General features: G+C 38.8%; 1 protein-coding gene and 1 long non-coding RNA gene across 2 annotated transcripts; both read right to left on the bottom strand.

Moving 5' to 3' along the window:
- Nucleotides 105–2,371, bottom strand: LOC8054757 (30S ribosomal protein S16-2, chloroplastic/mitochondrial). The gene is made up of 3 exons (XM_002460422.2): nt 2,150–2,371; nt 1,712–1,757; nt 105–667 (listed from the first exon to the last, which is right to left on the bottom strand). Exons 1-3 carry the CDS (start codon nt 2,280–2,282, stop codon nt 430–432), a joined length of 417 nt encoding a protein of 138 aa, XP_002460467.1. The 5' UTR covers nt 2,283–2,371; the 3' UTR covers nt 105–429.
- On the bottom strand, nt 5,301–11,176 carry LOC110433150. Its single transcript, XR_002450548.1, has 4 exons — nt 10,974–11,176; nt 9,834–9,985; nt 8,379–8,493; nt 5,301–5,602 (listed from the first exon to the last, which is right to left on the bottom strand). It is a non-coding gene; the product is annotated as an uncharacterized LOC110433150 (long non-coding RNA).

The following is a 13,429-nucleotide window of genomic DNA, read 5'->3' as shown; positions in this document are numbered from 1 at the left end:
TCTCAATTTAAACAAGCGTCCAGAAAGTGATCACAAAGAATTCATCAAGGCTCGACTTATCATGCATATTCCATTTCACATGCAAATCTTATTAGCCAAGTATAGAGAACTTAAATGCAAGGCAGAGCTCCTGCCCTTTTTCTTTCAAAAAGCGCAGAGAATACTAGAGACCACAAGCTGATGGTGCTGCAGAACAAAAGCTAAAGATGCATACAATGGCATTGGTTTTACATTTTCTATGAGAACAAACAATGGCACTGCCATTTTTTAGAAGAAAATCGGATGAAAGATTACCTGTCTAAAAGTTTTGCCACATTGTACTAGTACTCAAGTCTTGTCAGAAGCACAACAAACAAGTTTTCTTTTGCAGCACCACTACATATGCTAAATAGAAAATACATCATATTTTCATATGCTAATATAAGAGGCTTATGAAGCCACCTCATCTGTAGGCTCTTCAGCGTCGCCTTCAGGAGCATTGGAGTCATCGACAATTGTGACGCCCTCGAGATCCAAGGGGCGCCCAGTCATTGGATGAATGGGGCGCCTATCGCGTGGCCCACCCTTCCGTGCCATAGCTAGCATTGGAGGTGGTGGCAGAAGTCCGGCACGAAAGAGAATACTCTGCACAGGATCTGATGGCTGTGCCCCAACTGACAGCCAATACCTACAGCAGAAGAAAGTTGTTCTTTGTTACATGGACTTCAATGCAGGAAATAAATAAAGGAAAAAAAAACAGCTCGACGTAACTTTTTCTTAAAGAAACATACTTAAATATAACTTGACTAAAGATATCAATGTTGATAAAATTCCCTATTTGACACTAGAAAAAACTTCTCCTTCCCTATTTGACATCGAAACTTAAAATCTTCCCTACCAGTCACCTATTTCAATTTTGTTCCCTGTTTAATACTTCCATTACCTTTTGGCTATAACGACGTTAAGTCCAAGGTAAAAAGACCATCTTACCCCTCCAATGTGTTTTTCTAGATGGTGCTGTGTTCAGGTGTACCGAAAAAAAACATATGCAAATAAATAAATGAGACAAAAAATATGCAGCAACATGACATAGCACACATGAAAACACACTGCAGTAGGGGTAAATGGTCTTTTCACTTTGGACTTATGTAAGTGTCAAATCGGGAACAAAATATGAAAAGGTAACAGGTAGAGAAGATTTAAGTTTCGGTGTTAAATAGGGAAGAAGTTTTTCTAGTGTCAAATAGAGAATTTTCTCATGTTGATATGCTTGAAGATTCTTGACCAAATGATAAAACATTGAAAGTAGATGATATAGGACCAAAGACGTTATCCATACTTCCAAGTGCATCTTACACACTCCACATATAAATTTTACTTTCTTAACCTATCATCTTGATTCTTTCCACTTGAGTTTCACTAGAAAAAAAGAAACAAATGTACTTCCCAGAGAGAGGTCGGTACAGCAATGCTTGGCAATTGGTACAGCATAATCAACTAGAAGGGTGAAGCTCCGGCCTTCCTAACATCCGCAATTGTAAGGTCTACCACCCTAAGCTACGTATGGTTAATATGACTGTCTGAATTAATCCCTGTTAAATTTTTTATATGCTTGTAGAACCAACAATCCCACGTTTAGTTCTAAAATGCTTGACTGAAGATATACGAGTTAAATTTTGACTAGGTGCAATAATAGCTGCAACAAACCCAAATTTAAGCAAGTGAAACTTACTTCACCCGGTCGAATTTCAGGCCCATCCTCTTGCCTCCATCCTTCCCTGCACACGACAACGAGGAAAAAAGATCCATCTTTCATAAGGTATTCGGGCCTTGTTTAGTTCACCCCAAAAACCAAAAAAAATTTCAAGAATCTTGCGGCACATGCATGGAGCACTAAATATAGATGAAAATTAAAACTAATTGCACAAGATGAACCTTTTAAGCCTAGTTACTCCATAATTGGACAATGTTTATCAAATAAAAACGAAAATGCTAGCCCGAAAACCAAAAAGTTTTCGGAAGTAAACAAGGCCTCAGTAACCAATAAGCAGGCCAATAGCAGCAGCAGAAAATGGTGCTTGAGGCGGCAAATAAGTGGATCAGTCAATCTTTAAGGGAGAAATCGAGGGCACGCGACTAGAGAGGAAGGAGGGCAGTAGCGTAACCCAACCTGGGAGCGGGTTGTAGTAGCCGAGGACTTCGAGGTGCTTGCCGTCGCGCGGGGAGCGGCTGTCGGCGGCCATCACCCGGTAGAAGGGCCGGTTCCGGCACCCGAACCGCGCCAGACGGATCCGTACCACCATGGCTCTAGCTTCCTCAGTTTCCTATCCGCCGCCGCCGCGCCTGTCCTAGCTCCTCCGGCTGCTGTGCTGTCGTGTGGGCCAAAGGGTTCAATCAAGGGAGATGGGACGATGCCAGTGAGACCAACAGAGTGGGCTTCAATATGGGCTGGGCCTGTACGCGTCCTCGGCTTAAAGGCTTCCCAATTAGTTACTGTTGGGCCAAAAAGGGTGGCACCCAGAGTTCCTATGCTAACTTTGGGCCCACTCAAATATATCCCCAGTTTCTGTCCTTTTTCTTGATAGTTTTGTGATTCCTTTTGCATTGACAAAATAATCTGTGATACTAACATTGTATTGTGTCCTTGATAAAAGTTGAAATTCAAAAAAGGAATTGTTTTGATTAAACATCTCTTTCTCAACACAGCAACTCGAAGTATTAATCTTATGTTTAGGATACCAAGAAGGCAAGAAATCACATCATATCAATATATTATAATATGTATCAATAAACTCTATCAATACCCCCTTATTTTATATGTTCAAAACCAAAATAATAGTAACCAATCCTATAAATGTATGCAGTTCCTCAAGAATTAACTATTCTTCTTAATCGACCATTTCTTATGTATATAGAGAACGTCTCTAAAAATTTGCAAATAAATATGTTAATAATTAATTGAATTTAAAAAGGTGTCATCTTGGCACAAATCATTATATTCATAAGAGTTGGATCACAATTTGTATCAACTAAAAAAACAGTAGGAATTCCCAAAATAGAATGTTCCTGAAGGGCTATATACTCTTTTTTGTTGGTCGGTCAAGGACGATGACAGTGCCAAGCAACCTCATCATACATTTGATCCCATAGAGATATCTTTGCAAGGTAGATAAATTTATCTTTAATTTTTGCATCTATGTTTTGGAAGATTTTGGAATTTTCTCATTTTTCTTTTGCTCTTTAGTCTCTAAATTTAGAAAGTCTAGTTTTGGTAATCGATCAATTCACTAGCATACAATTGGACCACTTTTTATTAATAATGATAACAAGACCTTGTTACAACTAATTTTACTAAATCCGATACTCTTCTTTTGCACCAATAATTAATAAACTTTTTTCTTGACTTGTTGCATTAAAAACTAAACCACAAGCTTTTGATAAAAACGAGTTGTTGTAGCAAGATTTGTAATATGAGTACATTTATGCTTTGCCAAGATGTAAGGCACCATTTAGGATTTCATTTCTTAATGCCATTATGAAAATGAACTCTAGCTCTATCCTCTGTTTCAAATTGATGTTTCAATATCTCCTTGTTGTTTTGTCTGCACTTTCTTTTTAATTTTTCTTTTTGTCTCACCACTACAAAATTGATTTATTTCTAAGATTAACAGAGATTCGAAATAGCTTGAAATAAATAATTATCGTTCCAACTGAACCTTCTATTCATAATTGACCATTGATACACTATATGGTATAAACATAGCTTTAATGAATTAATTGACTTGTTTTACTTAACAAAATTAAATTACAAATTAAATGTAGAACCTATTAGCATTCTAACATCAAAAGTTTTACAATCAGAAGAAAGTAATTTATGGCCTTGTTTACTTCCTACCAAAAACCCAAAATTTTTCAAGATTCTCCGTCACATCGAATCTTTAGACGTATGCATGGAGTATTAAATATAAGTGAAAATAAAAACTAATTACACAGTTTGGTCGAAATTGACAAGACAAATCTTTTGAGCCTAGTTAGTCCATGGTTGGACAATAATTACCACAAACAAACGAAAAAACTACAGTGTAACGAAATGTTTTGGTTGAGGAACTAAACACGGCCTATATGTAGAAACAAAATATCTCCCATTTTAGGCATGATATTTTTTTTCAATTTTGAAACAAAGGCTCATGTTTTGTGGGAAACGTTCTTGAATCCAGTACCAACAAGTAAATACCCCCGATTCAACCAAAGCTCACCCCGCTCTTTTTCCCCACAATAGTCCTAGGCGTTCCATTTTCTAAAACACTTACTTTTGATGGTACTTAGCATATAATAATCTCTATGTCTAGTTAAAGGATCTAGAACCCAAGTATGTGTTTTGGTGAGTTTTGATGATTAATAATAACCGGATGTGCAAACTGTGAGAGCATATTCTATCGGATTTGTTGGGTCTCTTCGAGTCTTGATAGTTGGTGTGATTATCATGGAAAGAAGCTGGTCGGCTTTCTATGTCTTCTCAGCCTGTTCAATTACTCTAACACTCACTAGTACGTGTAGCTGGTCGGCCATGTTACCATGTAGCCCGGGTAATGGTCGTATAGCTCCATGTTAACGGTTTAGCGTTTTGGTGAACATTGCCTCTAGATGAGTTTAAAACGACAGCAACCCCCTCGTGTCCTGCGAGAAACAACGGGTCGAGCCAGCGCAACGGCAGAATTTTTCTCGACCGTGCCATTGACACGTATTTCTCTAAGAGAAAGTATAGTAGTTATAGATAAGTCCGGAACGATAATGGCATATTACCAAACCAACTCATCACCTCACCCAGAAAACTAACTTCCTATTACACAAAACAAAACTAGTAGTTTGCGACCTGCAGGTGAGCCCAAAACTCAACCCAAAAAAACAGTGGTGAGTATCATCCAAACCCTATTAGTGACAGTAGATGCCTATATCCTGCCCCGATCCAGTCGTTGGCTTCCTCCACTATTTTGTGCACCAGATGTAGCGCCGGTGTGGCCTGGTGTCCAAAGTTCTGTCATTGTGTTCTTTCCAGATCATCCAACTAACGAGAAAGCACATTGAATCGAAACCCCTTTGCGACGCCTTGAGGTGAATGGCAGAATGGCAGCTCGTAGGGAAACATTGGTGCTGGTCTTTGGCACTAGCTGGAGTGAGCATATATCTTTACCTTACCTCTCCGCTAATCACTCACTCCAAGCGATTTGTCATGTTTGGTCAGAGACATGTTTTTCCTGCCTGAAGGACAGAAGCACAAATGCAGGTTAACCTTTGTCCAAGAATACGAGATGGGAAAATTATTGAACAAAAAACAATTGGCTTTCTTGTTCGCATTGACATTGTTCTCTAGCAAATGGCAATGTCATCATTGTTGCTGTCTAACAAGTGTCAAGATGCCTGATTCTATGCATGTTTTTCTTACCTACGAACACCTAAAAGCGAAATGACTAGCTAGCAAGGACAGCCGTTTCTTGCTGTGATCAACAACTAAGAGGAAATCTGTTGATAAACTAGAAACTCCTAGCAGCATTGGCTTCAAAGACACTGTCTAATCACTGATGCATTGTCTGCATCCCGGAAAACCTACACACTCGAGCGATACCTGTCAGAAGAAAAATATGGATTTAGTCATCTGAATACATTAAAAGTGTAATTCTTCAACAAAACCAACTTTTCATCGCATAAATTTGCCTAATATGAGTCAGAACAATATTTCCCCAGCAATCAAGAAATTCAAGAGGATGCTTTGCAAAGCAAAACTTGTGTCATTGGTTCATCTAACTTCCTAGTTAATCGTAGTTGTGAATTACAGTTGTCTAGACAACACAAAAGATCCATCAAGTCAGAAACAGACTATAATCAATAAACACATTCTGAAGAAACCGCACATAGTGTGCATGTTCTATGCATGCAAAGGCCACAGTATAAATCAATATTTGCAGATCAGATGAGGTAAAGTTCAAAGAAACCAGACCAGGACCAGGTAAAAAATGTAGCAATACCAATTAGATCCTAGGCAGGACAAACTATTTGGATACTTATAAAGGCACCTGTGCTTCTATGATAAAATCTGAGCCAATTGTACCGATTGTGAAAACTGAAAATTTCTTAACAGAAGGTGTGAAGGAACACCTTTCAGTTTATATGTACAATTCTAAATCAGGAAGATGAAAATTATACAAACTCTAGTTTCAGTTTCTTCTTTGTTCCTGTTTGAAGGGGTTCATATACAGAACACCTAGAAATTATACCCAGAGCAGGAGACTCAATTAAACGACATTCTGAAATCTGAAGCGACAGACACTAGCTTCCATACTTCCAGAATGCTTCAATTGCTACAACAGTGAGTGTACCATTGAACAAGAGAGATGATTGACCCCTCTCCCCACAACAGAGCAGAGCTGCATTATACCTACAATTACTTAGGGCATATATTTCACTAGTAACTGATATTAACATTTATAGTAAGAAACAATGCTACTTGGTGGCTGTGAAATGTTGTTTTTGTTGCAAGTGCAGCTTCTAACCAAGCAAAGTGCAGTGGGAACAACACTCGTGGCATGTGGATCAAACAAGATAGCAAAACAGTATTACATACAAGAAATATGCATTCCTTTGTAGTGACGGAGAAAACAAACTTGTACCCATCTTTCTTAATCATGGAAGGTACTGTACGCCTGTGGAGTGAATTCATCTAGAAGAAATATAGCTTCTAGCTACATACTTCAATTTTCCAATCAGATGACCAATGTGGAATGTGTAATTTTATAGGCCAGTTAGTTCTGCTATGAATATATGAATGCTTAGCTAACAAATCTTGGTCATGGAGTAAGGATGTCGACAATAAGTGATTGCGTGCCTAAGTTTCTTACAAACAACTTTGATGTGAATGGATTAATTGATTTAGTCGTTGTTTGGACACTGACATTGAATGACATTACAAGTTTATCAGCAACCCAAATTGACGCGTTTCCATCAATCAGTCACCAAGAGTAGTTACGGGTCAATCTCTCTCACATATCAATGACGCAGTATTGATCTATTCAACTTCAAAGAGCACAGCTAAGGCCCGTTCCTACTCTGCAGTTTACTCCAGCAATGTCTTTAGCATCCAGTTTAATAATGATGTGAACACAAACGTGACACTGTGTAATTTCATATTATGAAGTGCTTCACAAGTAAACCTTTTTTAATTTTGCAGAAAGATCTTTCACTAAAGATTGGAACTTATCTACACATTACTGCTGCAGATCAGGGGGCAACTACCCAAAAATAATTGTCGATTGCAAGAATAGATGAGTCGTTAAGGTTTTGCTGTGCACATGGTTACCTTGAGAAAATGGTTGGATTGCCTTTGAACCATTCGCGGTATAGTATGTCTACTGGCACAAAATATGAAAGTTCAAAATGCAGAGGAAAGTAACCATACTTTCCATTGATGTGCATCCAGATGGATGGGGAACAGCTTCAAATGTTTGAATCCAGAAGATGAGGATCTCATTTCTTTTTTACAAATGTAAAATTTTGCTCCAATTTGAACAGGTAAGAAAATGATACTGAAACAGAGAAAATCATTTAAAATTTTGAGTGTCAACAATCTGAACGTTCATTTTTTTCTTGATATTTGTACAGGTTTGTTAAAACTTCCAGAAACAGAGATAGTCATTTTGTGCCTCCACCACAAGTCTAGATCTTAGGCTTCTGTGATGTTTTTTTCTGTAAGCATAGACCTGACTATCTGAGTACCTACATTTAATCCCTTGGTTGTCAGTTCACTTTGTTTTACTTCAAAAGGATTTTTTTTAATTAACACATGTTCCTTAAGAATAACCAAAAAATTAGAAAATGTGCTTGCACCATGATAGGCACCAAATACAAACTGCTCCTACTGACAAAATTTCAATTATATTTCATCTTTTCCAGCAAAAAATTCAAGGCACAAGATTGAATAGTTTAAATTATAAAACCACTGAAGAATGTGTCCAGCAAAGGTACCATACTAGAGTAACTGTATCCAAGTTGGCATCAATCCAAGATATTGGTGAATTATCGAATTGCAACTATTCTATTGTCAGAAAACTGCCAAGACGTTTCCGAAATCCAAGCACATTGATTTGTTCTTTTGGAGTTTAAGTAACATCAGAACTTCCTTCGTTTAAGATGTGGCTACACAAAACAGATATGAAGAAGTTCCGCCCTTGAGCAAGACACTATTCATCTTGAGTTTACAAACTCATTGTAAACAAAAATATATATTTCACATTTAACTAAAAGACATGAACATTAAATTGTTATAAGGAGCTTTTGACATTAGCATAAATCAATCATACATGATACAAACTAATTCCACCAGCAGAAGCAAAAGATTGATATATTACCTGATCAGGAATGGGAGGTTGTCTTAAGTCTGTACCTCACTTTCTAGAGAAGCCCTCTTGCTGCCCTTAGAGCACCCAACAGTCTGAAACTAGTCAGCAAGCAGTGACCATCAAGCTGAAGATAGAAAGTTATTTAGTTGGCTGATCAATTATTAGGCCACCAAATGCAAGCTTTAAAAAAGAACTGACAGCTGTCACTAGTGTTTAAGGCAAGCAATAGATTAGAACTAAATAATATGTACAACATAAAATTAATATCAATAATAACAATATGCAGCCCAACTGAATCTTTCTTGTTTTTGCTAGAGTACTATACCAATGCTTTTCCTATTGACAAAAAAATCATTTCTCTCAACAACAACAACAACCAAAAAAAAAATCACGTCCAGAATCAGGTGAAGCAACTCAAATGAGAAATATTCTGAAAATTCAACCACCTATTGTAACAAGGTTTCAGCTGATTCAACGAGTTCAAATTACGTTTGTCATTCCAGGAACACAAATTAAATTTCATAACACTTTGTCCAAAATAATGTCATATCTCTAACTGGTCCAGTAAATTCTGCACCACTGCTGCTTGCTGGCTTGCCACAGATGCTTTAAGCAGATGCCCAAAAGGTTTGGATCATAACTGCTGAATTCATTGAGCCATATAAAAAAAATTGCTATTGTATACAAAATTTGTAGTCAATGTTCAAAATGTAAAATGGGCAGAATCCTATGCTGAGAAGCTACATAAAAGAAGTTATACATGATTATGTGTTTCCATAGGCAGTGGGGTCAACAATGCAACACCTCATAGCCATTAGCACCTCAGCATGCAAAAAAAAAAAAAAAAAAAGAATCTATTATGGTGAGTCGCATGAGCACCCTTTTCCTTCTTCTTTTGAACAAAATACAATTATTTGGGCAACTAGAATAGCTCAATGTACTACGAAATCGGCACTGCAAAAGACCACTATTCAAACTATATTCCAGTGATATATACTTAAAAAAAATAGAAACTGCAACCTACGACTCTATCTGTCACACAGATGGCAGGAGGTCAGGAGCTCTGCCTCTTCATTCAATAAGGAATAAATTTAAAATGTTACAGCCACCCCATGTTTAGACACCAAGAAACACCAACTACGACCCAAAACTGTCACACAAAACACAAAAGCACCCTGAACCTGGGACACACCATGGCGCCAGCCACAAGAAACTCTTGCGATCATTTGACATCGACAAATGAGAATTTCCTTCTACAAGACAGCATCACGTTGGATTAAGTAAAAGGATTAAACATGAAGCTTCCAACTATAATATAGTCCAATGTCCACGCTCCTCACGTAATTCTACAAGGACATCGCTGATTATGATGGGATACGGCAATGTGAACATGATCTTTGAAGCTTTCCGCCTGTTAGCAGTCTTCCAGGAAAGCATATAATAGATGAGGGAGGTAGAAGCTACCTTTCACGAGTCATGAGACTGTTTTCATCACTAGTGGCAATTAGCTCTGTTTCTATATCCCTTGATCTTTGCAGTGTTAGTTATATTTCTTTTCTTGCACTCAACCACCATTAACTTCCATACTCAGCCAAATGGAACAGCACAATAACCTCCTGCATAGTAAAAATCTTAAATGGCTTGATAAAATATTCAAAATCCTAAATGAATTCGAGATGATCTGAAGATTAACATGGTTATTGCAACTACCATCAGACTCCTTTTTGAAACCTATATGAAGCAATGAGAAAAAATGTATTCATCCACACCATTCTTATCCTATCAAGGTTTTTGCAATGACTGGGTTTGAACAAGTTTCACAGACATTCCTATCATGCAAAGCAGTCAACTAAAATGTAACATCCTGGCCCCCTTTTAGGTGTGCAGTTTCAATGGAAGATATCCATACGTGTGGAGAATTGCAGATTTTGGCTGCGGAAAGATTGATGGTGGTACAAAGCTTCCATGTACTTTCTGCTGCTGAAGTGCATCACAAGTAATGGGTGATTCATTGAAACCAATCTTACTAATGTCAAAGGGTTGGTTTGCCAGATGCGGAGTTTCGCTAACGACAATTTGTTAGTGGTGGCATAGCGATGACAGGATGATACTCAAAAAGGATTTTTCAACCAAACTAACATTCCTGCACAATTTTTTGACCTGTAACGCTTGTGAAAATTGGGCGTTATTAATTAAACAGTGCATTTGGAAAAGCTGAATCCTACAGTAAGCCATAGGGCAGTGCAGTTGGAAAAGCCCAATCCTACACTAAGCCATAGGGCATTACAACTTACACAAATCCCTTCTGGTCTACGAGTAATCAAAAGATGAAGAGATTGCTTATAGTAAGCCCTAACAAAATCACGGAGTGAAAGCTGAATCCCACAGTAAGCCATAGGGCAGTGCAGTTGGAAAAGCCGAATCCTACACTAAGCCATAGGGCATTACAACTTACACAAATCCTACGAGTAGTCAAAAGATGCAGATTGCTTATAATAAGCCGTAACAAAATCACAAAGTGCTACCCTTTCTACAGCGAAATAGAAACATTGCAATCTGCCCACCACCAACAATAGTGGCAGGCCGGCAGCGGAGACCGCGCACCTTTCCGCCGTTGCAATCTACCAGGGCGCGCTGCCGTGCCTCCTGCGGAGACATGCTTCTCACGGGCCAGAGGCTTGCTCCACAGCGAGCCTGGCTCCGCCGGTGGCTCCGCCCGACGCGTCCGGCGAGGGAGCCCGCCGGCGCTGGGGCAGTGGGGGCATGGACGCGCGCGGTGGGGTTGGGATGCGAATTGGTTCGGTCGGAGTGTGAAGTTCGGGTGCGGACAGGGGTCCGGTCAACTTGGAATTTCTGTCAAATCCAATTTCTCAAAAAGGAAAATCTGAACATCAATAAATCAACACAGAAAATTACTCCGTTTGTTCGAAATCATAGTTCACCTTAAATTTCTCCAAAGTCAAGATTTTTTTGAATTTGCCCAAATTTATAGAAAAAAATGGACAAACATCTAGGAGACTACAACAAATTAGTATTCATAAAATGTTTAAACTTGTAAATGTTTATATAATTTTCTAATAAACTGATCAAAGTTAGAATGGTTTGACTTATGTTAAAGCTAAAACAAATACTCCCTCCACTCTAAAGTGTAGGTCATTTAGTTTTGTTATTAAGTCAAATAAATTTAACCAAGCTCATAGAAAAATATATTAACGTCTACGAATCTAGTTTAATATGTAGATGTTTGTGCATTGTTTCTACAAATTTAGTCAAAGTTAGATAAATTTAACCCAAAACGAAGCTAAAACAACCTACAGTTTAGAATGGGAAAGTATGAATTAAAATGGTTGGAGCAGCGAAGAATCCAGCGTTATTCTGAGTTGACAATGTTGTGCACCTCACGTGGTGAGCCCAAAAGAAGAAGCCGTCCATAAAAAAAATGCCTTTTTGTTGAACTGCCTGATTTGCATTTTGCAAAGTTGGGCCCAGATTTTTCCATAGTCAAGTACATTTTCAAGGTTCATAGCAGCCAGTCCTGGGAGCAAATACAAGTTGCACCATGTTGTCATATTTTATCTTCAATGACAGTGAAGCTGCAGCTCAGGATATGCCAAGAGAGGGCGAGAAAACTGAACCCACAAGAAACCAATCCTAAACTTAGGAAATGATCAAACCTGGAAAGAAAACCAAGAGGGATTTTGGCCCACAAGAACTTTTACCTATTCCTGTTAATCACACTCCAATGCAATAACATCAGCAACCAACCTTTTCGAATCATCAATTCCTCAACTTTATTTTCATGGGGCCATTTTCAGAGAACAGTAATATCAATAGTTGTTCGTAGGCAGGCAGCAACCAGTCTTCTCAGACCGCTGCATGTTGCTTTGATTATACCCATGAGAACCACGCATGGTTCATTAAGAGAAACAGGTTACTTACTTCAGGCGTTTAATGATCCGATCGCTTGAGTTATTAGTTATTGCTACAAGAAATTCAGAAACTCCAGACACAACCAAAACCAGTATCTTTCAGCAGAGATTTAGTCAATGTACAGATATTCAGCTCTACTCAACTATCAGTGTCTGCACCCCCGGACAATTTAGTGCAAAGAAAATGAGAGGGCCTAAACATGACAAAACCGGGTATTTTTTTTCTGAACGAATATAAGTATGACAGAACTGGTCAGACTCAGAGAGCACTGCAATTTGGGTGGTCAACATGAACAAGAGCCCTAGATTTAGGCAAGAATATTAAAGAAGAACTGTTTTTAAGGGAATAATCTGAGGTGCTGTACTGCTGTGGCATGTGAGTGATGACTAATATTCAGGTTATTAGAACCTGTGCCTTTTGGCCAAGCCAACCGTCCTGCTTGAATTGCTGTCCTCCTATATACTACACCCCTCAGTCAAGATTGCATCCTGCTGTCATTGTCTTGATATTCACAAGACCTGAATCAGTCTGATGGACTGCCACAATGCAAGGTAGTGTCTTTCTGTCTTTCAAGTGGACAAGATCGATGACAGTTTGGTATACTCTGTTTCCAACCTTTGAGCTGATCAACATGGTGCTTGCCACTCCTGCATCCCTCTGCTAATGGGCACAATTCAAGTCCCATTAAGGCACTAACCACACATGATCTTTGAGTTGCCGAGCCTTAAGGATTACTAGTATCATAACAAACTGCATGCGCCAATTGCAAAAGGAAACGAAAATTCTCGATTTTTTATTACAAAGAACAAACAGGCCGGCTCAACTCTTTGTCTGAATCCACAAAATTCAAATTGTGCCACAAACAGCAACTAGCCATTTCTGTGCCAATGATTAAGGAAGACCAAAGGAAAAGACACCACGAGCTAGCTACAAAGTGAACAATAACGCAAGGGAATAATCCTAGAGTAGGCTTGTACTGTGTAGATGACTGTGAAGTGCTCAACAGTTTGCTGCTGCAATTTGTTTTCTACGCGTTGGTTGGGGTCACAGGGAACCCAGGCCCGGCGCCCCTGCCTGACTGCCGCTCCTCCTCTCCTACTACCCCGGCCCGGCCGGGTCAAGGGGAGCGC

The sequence above is a fragment of the Sorghum bicolor genome, chromosome 2, assembly GCF_000003195.3.
Source record: "Sorghum bicolor cultivar BTx623 chromosome 2, Sorghum_bicolor_NCBIv3, whole genome shotgun sequence".
NCBI classification, from domain to species: Eukaryota; Viridiplantae; Streptophyta; class Magnoliopsida; order Poales; family Poaceae; genus Sorghum; species Sorghum bicolor.
The sequence above is the reverse complement of the archived record's forward strand: the minus strand, read 5'-3'. Positions and strand labels throughout refer to the sequence as shown.